The sequence below is a fragment of the Protopterus annectens genome, chromosome 17.part0 (assembly GCF_019279795.1).
Source record: "Protopterus annectens isolate FY-2018-M chromosome 17.part0, PAN1.0, whole genome shotgun sequence".
Taxonomy (NCBI): domain Eukaryota; kingdom Metazoa; phylum Chordata; order Ceratodontiformes; family Protopteridae; genus Protopterus; species Protopterus annectens.
The window spans coordinates 543934545-543952858 of record NC_056751.1 but is presented as its reverse complement, the minus strand read 5'-3'; the positions used below and the strand labels follow the sequence as shown (position 1 = coordinate 543952858).

At 37.3% G+C, this 18314-nt stretch overlaps 1 protein-coding gene across 1 annotated transcript in view; it reads right to left on the bottom strand.

The window, feature by feature from the left end:
• Positions 1-18314, bottom strand: part of LOC122791457 (mucin-2-like) — a 508385-nt gene that overhangs the window by 182064 nt on the left and 308007 nt on the right. Inside the window, exons 26-27 of the mRNA XM_044059202.1 lie at positions 6820-7059; positions 2935-3091 (exon numbers count right to left, since the gene is read on the bottom strand). Coding sequence (XP_043915137.1) covers positions 2935-3091; positions 6820-7059 — 397 coding nt within the window. The remainder of the gene's footprint in view (positions 1-2934; positions 3092-6819; positions 7060-18314) is intronic.

Below are 18314 nucleotides of genomic sequence, written 5' to 3'. Positions count from 1 at the left end.
TTAACATTAAAGACATAAGAGCATTAATTCATTTGGTAGATCCATTTTGTGAAGTGACATTTGAAAGCTTTAACTCACTAAAAAAAATTATGACTGAGACTGAAAAAAGAAATGCAGTAGCAGCATGGACATACTATTTATTTCAGAGCTTGGAACTACAACAGAAAAAAATACAAGCTCAGTTTAGGACTTCAGCTATGGACGAGCAAGGGTTCAAACGGCCTTTTCTTTCACCATGTAGTAAAGTACATGAAATTAAAAAATACATGATGAAAGAAATGTATGGACTGGTGATGAGAAGTGTGTTATCAATGGAAAGCAAGCACAGGAAAATTCAACATATTTCAAATACAATAATTGGGAATGGCAAGAGAAGATCTGTTAAGTACTGGGGCCAGTAAGGATTTTTTTTTAGAAAATGTTATAACAATGGAAGAGCTAGAGAAGGTGATAAATGGTGTTAAGAATGAGTTCGCACAGGATTAGATGGTATAAATTATGAGTATTTTAAGGAAATGAATAAAGATGAAACAGACATTTTTTAAATATTAAATGAATGTATGAGGGAAGGTATCATGGAATAAGACATATGTGGTGTAATGATCCAATTATTTATATGGAAAGAGGATGAAAGAAAAGATTTAGAAAAATGGAGGCCCATAATAATAGGGAATACCGACTGTAAAATATTTATAAAAATAATGTAAAAAACAATGGAGAAAGTACTGGATGAGATAATAGGTGAATGGGTTTATAGTATAAAAGGAAGAGAGGTGAACAGTATTTTAATTTTACTGAAAGAAGTAGTAGAGATGAATCTGAAAGAAAATAAAGAAGTAAGACTGATAGCATGTGATATAGCTAAAGCATTTGATAAAATGAGCCATTAACAATGTGGCGGATGTTAGAGACAGACTGGATAAACAATATATTAATATAATAATGAAATGTTATGAAAATTCATTGGTGCAAGCTATGATAAACAGATGGATGGCTGGATCAATGGATGGTTGAGGAAAATGTAAGTATTAAGATAGGTAAAAAACAAGGATGCCAATCATTATGTGCTTATTAGTATTAGTGATGAATACAGTCATGCATGCATGAAATAAGGGAGGCAAGATGGGAGATGGAAGGAAATGTTACATTACCAAAATACATGGCATATGTAGATGATGTATTCTAATAACAGAAACACAAGGAGCAGATAAGTGAGGTTGTAATAAGGATCAAAAAGAAGTTAAAAAACTGGCCTGCAGTTAAAATTAAGTATATGTCAGAGATTCCATAGGCTAAAAAAAAATAAATGGAATACATTTCATAAAAAAGGAGGTGAAAAACTTGAGTATGCAAGTCTAGTAAGTCAATGGCGAGAACATATACAAAATATTTAGCTTGGTAGAAAAGTGCTTACTTATCATTTCATAAAATAAAAGCCATATATACTGAACACTTATATCTTAAGAGAAATAGCATATTCAGTGGGAATATATATTTTCCCACTAAAATGGAAAACCAGTTATCAGAATTTTTTTTTAGCTTCATTTGGGGCACAGAGCTGGACCCAGTAAAAATAGATAATTTATAATAAAAAGGAAGAAGGCAGTTTGAAATGAAAAAAAAAATCCTGTGGTGAAATTAGCTTCTATGCATTTATTTTAGGTAATGAGAAAGGTAAAAGAAATTCAAAAAGAAATGATAGGCAAGATACTGTATGAAAAATATAAAAATGTACAGTAAGAAAAATCAGGAGAAACAAAAAGAAGAGAAAAATGGACAGGATGTAAGAAAAAATATGACAAAATGAAATTATGGAAGTTAAGAGTAAATAAAGTTGATAGGCAAATAAAATAAAAGTATAATAATATATTTGAATTTCTTTTTTATACGTACCCATGAAAGGAGTTAAAAGAAGATGAAAAAGGCAATAAAAGACAGAAGACAAAAAGTTTATTTTTTTTATGAAGTAGCGGATTTTTTGTGGGGAATTTTATTTGAAAAGTTACCAGTGAAAGGGAATATGAATCATAAGGTGCTGGAGGAAAGAAAATATGTTGACTGTAGGGAAGAAGAAATAGGCCAGATTCTAAAAGTTGCTTTCGTAGTAAGTCTTTTCTGATTTCAAAAGACCTGTTCTCAGTGTAAGTGACTAAGTCTGATGTAAATCCTATAAATATATAGGCTTACTACAGGGACCAGATTCCAAAACACCTGCTAAAGGCCTGCCCTCAGCATAAATGATTACTTACACAGAGAGCAATTCTTTTGGAATAGGAGCCATTGTTTTTTGTATAAATCATTTTTTAAACATTTAAAAATGAATATAGATAGGAAGGATTTAAGTGTATAAATATGAATATATTATATGGGAAGAATGATAAAGTAAAAAAAAAATCTGATATTCATAAATGTGATAAAGTACTGCTTGTGACAATATGGGTACTGTGGAAAAAAGATGTAACAAGTTGTTGCATAACAAGAAAATAGAAGAGGGTAATGCATTAGCTGAAATACGATGATAGCTGTGGAAGAAAGGGTAGGGGACATTCAGTAAAGATAAAAGAAGAAATAAATAAATAGAACTGTTTAGTTAAGTTATTTTATACTGATAACTTTTCCTTTTGGAATGATAATGTGTAAATTATTTTAAGTATGAATGCAACAAAATAAGTATGTAAATAAGTAATTTCATTTTATGTGTGATATATTCAACTCAACTCTCAACTCACTTTGGAGGCTAGCTCTTAGCCTTTATTAATGTTAAGCTATATTATAATACAGGTGCACAAAATTAAGCTCCCTTGGAATAAAAACAAAACAGTTGACAATATGCAGATTGAATGCTCCTTGTATTAGTTGTAGAATTTATAAATGTGAATAGATCTGACCTCAATTTACACAAGAACTTATAAGAAAAAACTGCAGGATACTTACGACAAACATCAGGAGTTCTCCAAGCAACACAAGCACCAGCTTCATTACAGGCAGCTGCGTAAGCAGCGACAGCAGTACAGAAACACTCACAGTCTCCACCAGTGTCGCAGGCACAGGCATCATGGACACAGGAGTCATAGTATTGTGAGGGATCCACCTGCCCCAGAGAGAAAGAGATTCTAAGTTGATTACAAGGAATGTTAGATGCAGCAAGCAGTTTCCTGTGCCAGATGTGCTAAATCAATTCCAACTGGCTTGCAAGTCACTGACTTACCTATACAGCTTATTGTCTGGGTACTCCATTTCCTTCTACCTCCCAAAATATTGCCATTAAACTATATATATATATATATATATATATATATATATATATATATATATATATATATATATATATATGTGTGTGTATGCATAAAGACTCTCTTACATACCTACACATACGTGTGCAGACAAACACATGCATACACACATACACAAACAAATATATGTTGTTGTGGCTATAAGTGAGCTGAAAAAGACTTGTTCACTTACCCACTTAAAAAATAAAAAAATATTTCATTACAGGATAATTCCATAATGTACAATAGCTAAAATATAGCAGCTGTTTTAATTCTTGCTATAAGCTATAAAATGTCATTAACTAATTTAAACTTAGTTTGAAATAACTACTAAAGTAAAATTTAATATGCATTTTTAGTTATGATGTTTGTACTTATGCTTTTCTGCAAATAGACCACTATATAATGTGTTAAGCATTATCTGATTAGATTAACTTTTTGATCTCACAGTTTTAATGTCTCCAGGTGCCTTGGTTCCTATTAACATGATGAGATTGGACCCCATTCATAAGTCACGGTATGGTTAGAGTTCGTAAAATTTGCATTGTTTCTGTCATTGATATTAGCTAAAAGTGCTCGTCTCAGCACCTACAATAAGCCCAAATTACCGCCTTCTGTAATTCATATGGGGTTACATGCATTGGTAGCCATTGGACTATGTGATAGACTCCATGATATTTCAGCTTATGGATTAATTTTGGATCATAGTCTGTTCAGAAATTTAGGCATACTGTATTAACATAGAAAGTATTTTAACCTAGCTGCCCAACACAAACACAGATACTGAAGCCTAAGATGTGTGCTCACATCTTCCTTGGTGCTTAATTTCTAAGGTTGCCTGCAGTCTATTATTGTACAGTTTAGGGCGTGCCTTCTACTGAATTTAGATATCTAGTCCATTACTTTTCATTGTTATAAGCTACTCTGTCAGTTGGCAGAGAGGGTTAAGGCTGTGAGTTGTAGGTCCTGTGCTTCAGGGTTTGATGCCATCATTTGCCTACAGTGTGACATTAAGTAAGTCACTTACCTAGACATTGCTCCCAGGTCACCCTTAAAAATGGACTATGTGTATCCAGCAGGCCTACCTGGTTAACACATGGGTGTTCTAGTTACCAATGCTTATTCCTCTTAGCATAAGTGTCCTGTTGCCAGGCAACGAGGCTTATAAGTCTTATAGTGCAGGAAGAGGTGGCATTTCCTGTGTGTTTTATCTTCTGATTCTTGCATGGCCACTAAGCAGTAATGTCAGCTTTACGAAGTCTGCAGGTTATCCCGCATGGACTTACCGTGGACGTCTGTTGCCACCTCTGCTAATGAATCCATTGCCAACACATTGTCAGTCCTGCAGCAAGTAAGAGGTAGCTCACAAGTCTCAAGCCGTATTTTCCCCTCAGCAAGACAGACTTGGTTTCTTGTCTACTTCATTAGCCTCTGTGTCCTCCTTCTGACTGACCCTTTAACAGTGGATGCAGGAATTGAACCCTAGCTGGATACATTGCATGCCAATAGGCTAGCTATGCTCTGCTAATTCAAGATGGATAGTATGTTCGTATTCATATCATCAGCTTGGTGATAAAGAATGAACCAAACTCCTTCTTGAAATTATATCTTCTATTACATCCAAAGATTGCATCCTTTATTTCATTTTGCATTCCCAGCCAGTCACAGCAGACAATATTCAAAACAACACACTATATGATACTATCCTGTGACTCATTACTTTAAGTTATAGAGTTCTGAGGCAAAATATGCAAGGAAAATCAACATATAGTATATTTCTGGCTTCCATTATGTTGCTGTTGAGTCACTATTGCAGTTAAGAACCATCACCATCTCAATTAAAAAATATGATCTCTGAGTACTGCCCTTATTCTTTCTCTTGTGCTGTGTACTTAGGTTGCCATTTAGTAATTCCTTTTTGTGGTAAATACAATTCCCATCACCAATCCATTTCCATTTTATCTGGGGCTGGATGTACAGAAATTGATTCAGTTCTTCAAGTACTACTTCGTTTTTCATCTGTATAGATTTAAATCTTACTCTTTTTACATACAACATGATATCATGTATTCTACAAGTGTGTCCTTGTTTATTCCCCCTTGTATCAGTCTATGTAACTTTCCTTTTAATTACCTTAGATTAAATTCCAGCTCGTTACTTTATAACGTTCGCCACAAGACAATATGTGAAAACTCAGCTTTTGTGTTCTGTTTGCTTTTGCATTTCTTGCACTGAAATGAAGGAGTTACCTCATTAATAATTCTTAAAGATTTTGTAAATATTATTTCCATTTTCTCCTTCTCTCTCCTTCCTTCTGCTTCAAATACTGCACCGTGGTAAAGTATATTATTCTATGCATTCATTATGATGATGCTAATGAAAATGTTTTGTACTGTATCCCCTCATAATAATTAGAGCTTTTCACCAACTATCAAACAATTATTCACCTATTTTCCATTAAATTATCACAGCCTAAAAAAAGGGAGTGCATGTAATTGGAAGGTTATGAGACCCTGTAGACACATTACTATCTAATAAGGGGGAGGGTGTAATTCTTCAGCACCCCAGATTAGGAAGAGTGAGAGGTGTAGGCACAGATGTCATTGCACATCTGTCTCCCGAGAGGAATCTTAGTCTCTGAGCAGCTCATAAATGAAACAGAAGTGTGATATCTTCCAGACCTAAACTACTGCATGCTGCATACTAATTAGCAATCACTTGGTTTATGGAGGAGATCTGTTAATTTCAAAATGTCTAGATAACCTAGATGAATAGTAGTTAAAGAAAAGACAATACCAATAATGGAGTGAACACTGAGACAGCTACTCAGAAAAGACAGGACAAGATAAAAATGTCTGATAACTTGAAATGAGATTCTTGAGCCACTGTGAATGCTTAGCACACACACACACACACACACACACACACACACACACACACACACACACACACACACACACTTGCACATTAGATCATACCTCTCAACCACTTAGTGCAAGAAATCTGGACCAAGCTCAACAAAATGGGAGGACAAAGGTCCAAAAATAGGGACAGCTTTTAAACATTACTCATAAACTTAGAAAGTTGCTAGAGTAACAAGGTTTGTCTTAACATACATTTTCTAAAGGAGTTGAAGTCTGAAACTCAAATGTATGCCATTTTAGTGACTTCAGTCCTCAGATCATCCCATTGATTTGCCAGAAAACCACAAATTTTATGAGAAACAGACCAAAGTTATGAGACAAAAATCTGAACATTCTGCAGAAATCTGCACAGCTGAAAGGTATGCATTAGATATAGGTATTACATTAATGTGTTACTTTTTCCTTTAAAGTATTTTTTTTTTATTTTGCAAATGCTTCTATGGAAACCTTTTTATACATTTTAATTCATGATCAAGCTGTGATGTAATGGTATATAGTGAAAATCTTATTTCTGTTTTATTTAAGTATACAATATTTTACAAATAACAATATTTTTATAGCTTAGTAAAGGCTTGTAGTCTTATTTCAGAAAATGAAAGTGCAATGAATACATTTTTTCTTACCTGGTTATGACACGTTGAAAACTCATTACTTATCAGTATGCTGCACTTTTTTTGTGCCCAGGCTTCTCTGTATGGATTAGCAGAACAGGGATCCTTTGTAATGTCTGCATCAGGGCAGCTGGGAGAAACTTTCCAACTGTTTCCAAACTCCTGCACATCAACTGCAATAGACTGCCCTCTGGTGGTAAAGTCATTGTTTGCATTTCCATCGTAGTTACCACACAGACCACAAACCTCACCCTGTGTGCAGTGGATCAAAGAAGAACTTAAGACTCTTTTGTAAAGTGAACAACTTGATTGTTAAGTAATAAGTCATGCTAATCTTAGTAATCAAAAAAAATTACACTGACGTAAAAACTTTTTTCACATAACAGCCACACTGAACAAACTGAAATGGAAAATACTAAAGCAAAGTCTACAGAATTGAGAATATTAAATCCAGATGTTCATAGGTTCACAGGTAAGTACTAGGCTAGCTGCCCTTGTGGGCCATTTTAAGCCTAGCCAATTTCCCTTTTTGCTCTCAAATTAACCTATCACATTCCGTCACAGATTAGCTTTGTCCATCCCATGGGCGATAATTATTTATTACCCCTAATGAAAATAACTTGAGTTGATACCATAGATAATTTGCAGTGACCCATGCATAGGATAAAACATTTAGAAGCTGCTTCTGTCCATTAGTAGTACAGGGGACAGTTCTGCGGTAAATGTTTTGTTTGCAATCCATAGGTCCAAATTGCGCTTGAATATGGACAAGGACAAGCTTTGTTTTATGCAGATGGGGAGTCTCTTCCAGAGCTGTGGATACTCTACAAGATATACCTGCCCCTCCACACCATTTTATTAATGTTTCAGAAGAGGCCTAGACTCCTAGACTGAGTATTTTTTATGCCATTTGACTTACTGATGTGCAGTAAACCCATTAGTATTGGTTTGGAGGATGCCTTGTATGTCAGACATAGGTCACCTCTTAGCAGTCTGCAGGTTACTGAGTATAGCGCCAGGGCTTTGAGGCATATTGTTTTAGTAAGATATCTCTGTGGGTGCTCCCATTGTTACATGTGTCTGGACAGATACGTACCAAAGGGGGCGTTATATTCAATGATTGGCTTAATAAAGGCTGAGTAAAGGGGACAATGACATTCCTAGAACTAGACACAATTCTTTTAAGTATAAGCTGTGCAATATAGAAGTACTTTTGTATAGCAGCAGACAAGTCTTGGTCAAAAGTTAGGTCAGTGTCCATATAATTTCCCAAATCCCAAATAATTGGGTCAACTCTTAGGGGAGTATTGTCAATGTGATAGTTCCCTGGGGTAGATGACTTTCAAAGGATACAATAATGCATTTTTGGCATTTAGTTTCAGTCCATTATTTTGGCACTAGTTATTTATTTGGGACAAACCTTCCTGCAGGATGGTTAAGTCATTTGGGGATTCAATGTCTTATCCTAGCTTACAGTCATCTGCAAATTCAGTCAGCCAGTGCCTTTAAGTATTTTTTTTTACCTTAGAAAAGTAGATGCCAAACAGGAGCGATCCCAACACAGAACCCTGTGGGACTCCACTGGTGACTAGTCTCTTTGTGGAGTTAACTTCTCCTATTTTGATTTCCTGCATCCCAGTAGGTAATTCAGTGGGTGACATAAGGTATTTATTCATAGTTTATTTAGTATTTCTACTATACCTGAATGGGGGACTGTGTCAAAAGCTTTGGCCTATTTCTAGTGCCTTCACAGTACTGGTTAGATTGTAAGGCTGCAGTGTGTTCTGTGATAGGAACAGGTAGAAATTGGTTATAGTAGCTGTTCCATTAACAATGTCACAGGTTTAGGTGTATCCTATGCTGGCACATCCTGTAAATGTTTATTAAAATGTTTGCACTGCTTGATTAATGTCAAGAGACATATAGGTTTTTATACTCTCAGACACAACCATGTGTTTTATTGTACCTGTACTTGAAGTTTGCAGCTCCATGTAGAAACAGTACTAGAGGTGCCTCGTCTTGCTCTTAAGCTATTAATGTAATAAAAGTATCACTGTTATATAGTTCTGTGTTTCTATGACTACACAGATTAGTAAATTGTAAAGAGGTTACTGTATGATTTCTGTCATTTAATTTCTCCAAGTCTTTTAGGTGTCTAATACCATGATGGGAATGGACCCCATTCCTAAGTATGATTAAAGTTCATGAAATTAGTATTGTTTCAGTCTATGATGTTTGTCAAAAGTGTCCTTCGCAGCACCTGTGATATGCCCAGGATTGACTCCTTCTGCAAATCACAGGAAACCCATTGCTCCAACTACTATTGGAACAGTGTGAGTATCTTTCTTCCACAATGCCCTAATTTCTGCCTGCAGATCTTGGTGTTTTATTACTTTGTGTAAGAAACTGTAATCACTGGGTGTACAGATTTCAATGATCACTGCTACTTTTGTCTTCTTTTCATGGACTATAACATCTGTTTTTTGCGCATCTGTTTTTGAACTGTTGGTAAAAAGGTAATCCCATGTGATATAAATGTCATCATTCTCTATACTGCTTTATGGCTAATCTTTTCAATACTACTTAGCTACTTCATTATTGTAATGTTTGCACAATTCCCAATGCAACAGTCTTGCCACATTATTATACCTTTCAGTATATAGGTAAACCGTCTCAAAAATGAAGGCCTGCAAGTGTCAACTCTTTTTTTGGATATGTCCAAAGCATTTGACACAGTCTCACACCAAATCCTGCTAAACAAACTAAACCAATATCATCTATCTAATTCCACTCTTACCTGGTTCCAAAGCTACTTAACTGACAGGTACCAAGCTGTAAAATGGGAAAATTCTCTCTCTCCTCAGCTGCCCATAACTATAGGAGTCCCACAGGGTTCTGTCTTAGGACCACTACTATTCACAGTCTTTACAAATGACCTCCACACCTCCACACAGCATGCATCTATAATTCAGTATGCAGATGACACTACCTTAATCTGTGCTGCACAAAACATTCCCACCCTCCTGCAAACAACTCAACTAGCATTCTCTGACGTTGAAAACTACCTTACCAAAGCCCAACTTATCCTCAATCCAAAGAAAACTCAGCTTATGATTATAACCAGTTATAACAAAAACACTAACAGTCAATTCACTATCTACTCCACAAATGCTACTCCAATTGCTTCAGTGCCACAGGCTAAGCTATTGGGAATAACCATAGACTCCCACCTAAAATTTGATAGTCATCTGAACTTAACTATTAAAAAAGTACATGCCAAACTGGGGTCACTCTACCGTATCAAACCATTTCTTACCAACAACACAAGATCAGCCATTGCTCGCTCCCAACTTCTATCCACCCTACTCTATGCATCTCCCATTCTGACTAATCTCAACAAAACTGAACTAAGCAAAATGGAAGCTTGATATAACAGAATTGCCCGTTTTGCTGCAAATTGCTCATATAGAACTCATCATTGTACTGCTTTGAGACAGCTCCACTGGCTTGAACTGCCCAATCTCCTAACCTACAATCAGCTCTGCCTCTGTCATTCTATCTATTACCTCCCCAATAAGTGTCCTGTCCTCAAAAACCTAGTACAACATCACTCAGCCAAAAGGCCTCTTAGATCATCAAGCAAACTACTACTAGAAGTCACCAACAGCTACAATAGCTTCGGAGATGCACTATATAGTAGTTCGGTGGCTAAAAAATGGAACTCTGTCCCTACTAGCATTCAAAACACATCATCCAAAGCCTCCTTTAAAGACCTCATCAGGCAACATCTCAAGCAAAGTTGGCAGTGCCATGATTGCTCCCCAGGCTAGTGAAAGTGGATAACATATGCATACTAAATCTAGAGCAATTTATAATAGTTTTTCAATCTTACTCACAAACACTGGCTAATCTACAATGTATGTACTGTACCTGTGTACTATGTATGTATTCTACCTACATTCCAAAGTTCAGCTGTACACCACAAATCTATTACTTACCTTTATTTTTAAAATTAATATCTTTTTTGATTGTTCTCTCCACTGTAACTGTTTGTGCCGCATGCCACTGTAAAAACATGTCTCTTGTAATTTGTGTGTATACAGATTATGTCTAAATAACTAAATGTGTCTGTAATTTTTCTTTGTGGAGCTTTTCTCCCCGGGCCTCTGCTGAAAAAGGGCCTTTTCAGCTCAGTCAGACACCTCCGGTTAACAAATGTAAAATAAATAAATAAATATAGGGTCTCTGCCATTAGTGTTTCACACTCAGCAACAAGATGTGTGGGTGGTTCCAGTTCTGTTTTACACAACCTGCATTTGTCTGTTTCTCCCACAAGCTCAATGGACTTTGTAAATCAGTGTGTATGTAGTCCAATATCTTGGGCCACCAATATTAACCTTTCATCTTTTGATTTAAATTCACCTCTCCTTAAAAATTCCTGTGTGAGATCATGATTGATGTAAGGTTGTTCCAGGAATTTTCTGTACTTGGAACTATATTCATGCCTTTTCCACATTTCCTACCTTCTCATATAATCCTTCTTCTTCTTATAGTCTTTCTTTAGTTTTTCAGCAGATTCAGTTTCCACTTGACACAGATATGCTTCTGCTGAACTAAGCAAGGAAGCCATCTTAGATTTGTTCTCTTCATGTTTCAAAACATTCACTATGTTTGGATCAACAAATATGTATGCATTCCTCTGACTGCAGATCTACACATGTAATCAGCTTCAAGGACGCCCATACCACCTTCAGAATATTTAATAGATAATCTTGGTATATACTCCTTTTTATAAATCATTTGATAAGCATGAATCATTTTGTTGTTTTCCTGTCCAGCTGATCTAATGCCTTTTGGGGACAGTTAATCACCCACCATGCTGACATTTTCTTTGTGCAACAGCTTTCCTGATTTAAACATCAAGACCAAATGACATTCTTATATCATCTGAAAAAAGATTCAATGACTTCCTTTTGTGATTTCAATTCCTAATCTGTTGAACTATACAGTTTTAAATCATTCACAACAAGAAGATAAGTATTTACGCTTTGTTGTTTTCTGGGAGCCAAATAGAAACCATGACCTAATCTGTTATGTAGCAGCTCGGGTTAAGGGTGAGACAAGATTCACCCTGGAATATCCCACTTTGAATTTTTATCCCTGTAATAATCATTTGTCATTTATCATGGTTTAACACTGTTTTATCATCATTATAATGTAGTTGATCAATGTAGGTGTATCTTATACTCCTGTACGCACTCCTTTATCCATGAATGTGGGATGCTGATGCTGTCAGTTGCTTTTTTGTAATCTATCCATGGCATAGTTAGATTCTTCCTCTTTTTACAATTCTTTGTTATGGTTTTATTTAACAACAAATAATCCTTTGTTCAATTGTTCTAGTATGATGATTGAGTTTTCTTTAAAATGACTATAAACTCTGTCTGCATCAATTCCTGTGTGCAGTTTATACATCATCAGAAAGCAAGTTATTGGTGCATATATGCAAAAGGTCCAGGAGAGCCGTATGCAAGGATGACTTGTATGCTAGGCATAGATCTCCTGTTAGTAACCTTTAGGAGACAGAGTATAGAGATAGGGCTTTAAGGCAATCCATATAAAACAATGTGTTTATACCCTGGATTCTCCTGGTAAGAAACCTTTATGCATTTCTTAGCACTGAGTTTTAGTCCATGACTTTGGCACTAGTCATTTGTCTGTGTTAAACACTCTTGTAAGATGGGTGTGTCCTGGGGCAGATCTGTAATGGTTCTCAGTTTGCAGTCATCTGTGAACATGGCCAGTCAAATGCCCTTAACATTAACCTTTATTCCTGAGAAGTAGATGCCAAATAGGAGCAGTCCCAGCATGAAATCCTGATTACCCACCTGGTGACCAGTCTCTTAGTGGAAGAGGTATACCAATCCTAACTTTCTTGTTCCTGTCTGTGAGCCACCTAGCAATCCAATGAGTTATGTAGGTGCTTATGCCTGGTTCGGTGAGTCTGTCAACAATACCAGAGTGAGGTATTGTATCAAACACCTTAGTGGGGTCCAGGTAGGCAGTATCCACTTTGTTTCCTGTTTAGTTTAATAAGAGTGTTTCTATCATTGTGAGAGTTGCTGTTCCTAAATGTAAACATGACTTTTTCCCTTTTGTCATGTACCCTACTAAGGTTAGTATTATACCAGAGTGGTTTGTTTTTTGGGCTTACTTCTAGTAGGTACAGCAGTCTCGATACAGCCATTTCCATGATTGTAAAGGGTCTCTGTAAACAATTCCTCATAGGCTGCTGTGCACTCAGGGTTGGAAAGGGCATTGAATTTTGACAACCTATTACTTAATAGGATGTAGTTTGCTTTGCAATAGTGCCTAACTGTCACAAGTTTTGCTGGAGTTACAGTGTTGATTTTTATTTCAAAGTAGATAGCTTTGTAGTCTAACTTCAACAGTGTGGACATGACAATGGCGGGGGGGGGGGGGGGTGCAGTGATGTCCCATATTGGTGTGTACCAGTCCAGTATATCTGAACCTCTGGTGGGTGTGTGCATTTTATGGTCAAGGGTATTTGTGTTAATAAAGTCCAGGAATTGTTGTATCTGTGAGTATGAGGCAGTGTATGCTTCCCAGTCTATACAGGGCTACTTAAAGTCTCCCATAAATAGGATATTTGGTTTAATGGTGAGTGTCTTCTGTAGGCCTAGGTATGAGTTATAGGATTCTTGTGACATAGAGGGTAACCTACAGCTGAATACGGTATCAAATTTTGTCTATAGTGATTTGCACAAGGATAAATTCTAGGGTATCGTCTTGTTTAAGCAATACAGAGTTATGCTTGCTGTTAAAAAAGATTGAGACTCCTCCACGTTTTGTGCCTGTCTGTGCAGATGATGGTCTAAATGTGTGGAAGGCACTGAAGTCTTTCACTGCTGGAGTACCTTCTATTGATTTAAACCAGGTCTCTGTAACGGCACAGATGTTTATATTCTCCAGAGTGTGAAGAACTTGTAGGATGTGGGTTTACTGTTTAGGCTCTAGCACTGAGCAGTAACACCATTTGGTTTCTTTAGGTTTTATTTGTTATGTCAGTAGGTTTGTAAATTTGGCATTGCCTAAAAAGACTCTAAGGGAATGGATAAAGTTTTAGCCAGTATTCAGATGCCTAGGGGAGGCAGGAGCAGACCATCCTTTGCAAAGCATTGTGGTTTGCTAACCATGTTCTCCCATACTGACAATGTTTAAATTCCCCTGGAAAGACACCAGAAACTAAGACAATTATTGAAGTCAATCATCTTTTTTTTTTGTACTGTGGCATCATCTTTGGTGAAGATAGAATGCTGCTCCATGCAAGGCACATCCTGTGTGAGACATAAACACAGAGCTCAACAATGTCTCTCTTCATATAGTCAGTTCATTAACACCAACATGGAATATGAGCGAATTATACTAGTATCTGTGATGTAGTGACTTAAGAGTGTATAAATAACTTGGCCGATCCTGGCACCAGATAAATAACTGACTGTTAACTTCTCCTTGTTCAGTCTGGTGGGCGGGGCATCTGTGCGTCGTACAGTGGTGTGGCCTATGGCAAGAGTCCTGGGTAATGTACTAGCTTACCTTCAGAGCTTTGCTGTTGGGTACCCACTGGCTGAAGCTGTATGTGTAGTGTATGGTGTTTCTTTTGGTGAGTACTTTAGAGATTGCTGAGGATAGACATTACTGTTTATATGCTTAGGAGGTCTTTGAGCTTTGGGAAGATTGCTTTCTAGTGTCTCAGCATAGGTTGGTGTATGTGTGTGGTGGACACTATGTGTGATGTGCATAGTGTGTGTTTGTTCTTGACAGCCTTGTTTGTATGTGAGATTTTTGCGTCCAGTGAATTGTGGATATGCATCTCTTGCATGCTGTGTTTGTTTCTCTAAGGATGAAATGGTTGTCTGTGAACATGAGACAATTGGTACATTGTCTCAGGATGCCCATATCTACCAAGCCTGCCTATGGAGACAGTTAGAAATTGCATATTGATGTTGTCTGTATCTATATCTGGGTGGGCTGTTGCAGGTTATGGACTGAGTTATGCCGGGCTCTCCCTGGGTGGTCTCTGGGGTATGACACTAGACTCGGTTATATTGTGCTATGATTTAATAACAGTTATGTTTACTTTGCTGGAGACAATTTGTAGTAAGAGAAGTTTACGCAAGTGCAATACTGGTTTGCTGGGTGGGCACCTAGGATTATGGATTTATGGAAAACAATGGGTAGGGAAATAAAATACTTAACTAGGTTAGACAATTGACGATAGCAATGAAAGAGGGGAGGGACTTTGGAAGTCAGAGTACCATAAGAGGCAGAAGCCAGAGACACAGCCATTTAAAAACCACAAGACAAGAAGAGTAGGAGGGCTGGGAAAAATCAGACTGCAGCTCTAGTCCTCCGGTTACAATTTCAGAAACTTTTACCTTTTTCTACCTTTCTGTAGTACCTATAACTGCTTGTTAACCATCCAGTGTCAGATTTAATAGCCTTCCGCAGACCCAAAGCCACTTCCTCCCTCCACCCTTTTTTCCCCTCATGCTATATCTTATCCCTTTGGAATAGCTTCTTGCCTACCCCATCTGCTATTACTCCCCTGACCACTAGGTGGCAGACTTTACCTACACTATATTCTAGCATTAAAACTAACTATCTCTCAGGTCCTACACCCATTCTTTGGCATTTCAGTACAATTCTAATCACCCTCTGTGCACATGAGAACCTCACTCTCTCTTTACTAAATCATTTACACATATCTGATAAGCTTATATACTCTGCTCCCCAGTTTTCACTTTAGTTACTTCTGTATTACGCCAAACACGAAAGACAGCTGATTGTCTTTTGGCTGAACTTACCTTACTGCTCTTGCCCACTCCGTTCACCCTGCAGGCTCACTCTGCTCCCCTACCCTACCCCCAATTCCTACCAACCCCCAGGGCACCTATCCTTATACTGCTAGAAGCCACACCCCCACCCCACATCAACCAGTAGCTCGACTTATCTCATTACATACTCAACCATCTGTTACTAATTTACTCACACCTTCCACTATCTATACTTTCCTCATTAAACAAACCCACCTCATATTTGCCCTTCTATAACCCCTTATTTTCTCATTACTTACATTCCCACATTATCTCATTATGTCAACCCCTGGCTTACTAAAACTCTCTAATTTCCTCCTCTTGCCCATAATTCTTTCCACTCTACTTCTATCTCATAGCCTCACAGGCTATGAATTCCTAAGCTCCTTTCAATTTCAACACTCCTTTAAACAAACTTCCCCTTTCTATCTATCAGCCTCACAAACCCACAGTAACATTACATCCTCATCAGGCTACCTTCTCCCACTGTTTCACAGATTAAACCATATTAAGTATTTCCAAACCAGAAAAATATACCCTATTTTATGTAAACTAGTAAAACTTCCACACAATCCTCAGTATCTACTACTAAACGGTGACATTCACCCAAAACCAGGGCCTGGTAATACCTTCCCTGACTCCCATTCTTCCTTCACCTCTATTTCCCATACCCTCTCTTCTTTCTCGAACTCTCTTCTTATTGCCCACCTCAATATTCATAGTTTAAATAACAAAATTACCCAACTTCATGCCCTACTAGACTTGCATTCCTTGACATCCTATGTCTCACAGAAACCTGGCTCAAACCAGTTACTAATGGCAATGATATCATCCCTCCAGGTTATAACATCCTTAGGATTGACCGTCCTAACAAAAAGGGTGGGGGGTTAGTGATATTGTTTAAATCTGAACTACAGATAACCTCACTAAACACTCAACCTCCCTCACCTAGCAATGCTGAAATCTTAATATCTAAGCTCCAAATTAATGCTAATAAGTCTATATACATCATTTGCTCTTACATCCCCCCAGGCAACGACATAAGTACTCTTGAAAATATCCTTAACTGGCTTTCCACATCATTCCCACAAGAAGCTATCCTCCTTGGAGACTTTAATATTGACTGGAACTGTTGTACTTCTGGCAACCCTACATCTCACATTAATCTATATGGCTTCTATCAAACTATCACCGACCCGACCAGAACCCATAAACCCAGCAACAAACAAACTACCTTAGGCTGGATACTAGTCAACAATAACCCCCAGTCTTACAAAATAGGCATACTTCCTGATGATATTAATGACCACTCTCTTACCTTTATAACTAGACAAAAGATCCCCATTCCCACTCAACTAAACTTTAGAAACACCCGGAACAAAAAGAACCTGAACCTAGGTAACTTTCAAGCAGAGCTAAAAACTTGCAATTGGTCACCCCTAAAATACCTACCTCTCGATGAAGCGGTCTCTTTTTTTAACAATACATTCCTAAAAATCCTTGAGCACCATGCCCCCTCTCAACTATTAAAATTAGGAACAAACTGCTCCCTGGCTCTCAAATAAGACAAGGCAAAAAATGAGACTGAGAAATAAAATCTGGAATATATGAAGAAATACCAAAGACCCTATTGATCATTTAAACATTAGACATCTCAGAAATGCCACTAAAAAATTAATATTCCTCAATAAAAAAATATTACCTTAAATTCCAACAAACCCAATATCTAAACCCACAAAAATTCTCGTCAGGATTAAATAAATTACTCCATCTTGGATAAGCCAAAACACATACTCCCTCTAACTTGATTCATAATTCTCCCAACCAAATTGCTGATATTTTTAACAATTTTTTTTCAGAAACTGTTCAATCTTTAGCAAATACCTTACCACCTGTTAGCACCACTGACTCATCCATGCCAACCACTGAGTCATCCTTGCCAACCACCTTACCCCAAGTATTACAACTGCAGCCTGTCCCAACATCTATCATACACTCCCTACTTCTTAAGCTTAAACCATGTACTCCATCAGCTGACCTCCTCCCAGCTGAATGCCTTCAAATGGCAGCTGGAGTGCTTGCCTACCCTGTTTCCATCTTAATTAACAGAACCATTACAGAAAGTTCCATCCCATCCCTCTGGAAAGTCTCATATATTATCCCACTGCATAAGGGTGGGAACTCAAATGAACTCTCAAACTTCTGCCCCATAGCCCTACTTCCCCCCTTAGCAAAAATTATGGAGAGATGTATTCACCGTCAGCTACTTGATCATCTCCTCCAAAACCACCTGCTAGTTGACTGCCAGCATGGTTTTAGGCCTTTCCATAGTACTAACTGCTCTACTATCCTTTTCTGACTGCATTAATAAAAATCATAACAAAAGCTTATTTGCCCTCTTTATTGACCTCTCAAAAGCATTTGATATGGTTATACATCAGTTACTGTTAAACTCACTCAAATCACTTTCACTAGATACCCAGACAGTTAATTGGTTCAAGTTCTATCTGGGAAATAGACAATAAGCAGTCCTCTGGGAAAATAAACTATCTACTCTTCTCCCTATAACTCTTGGAGTCCCACAAGGCTCTATTCTGGGACCCCTCCTCT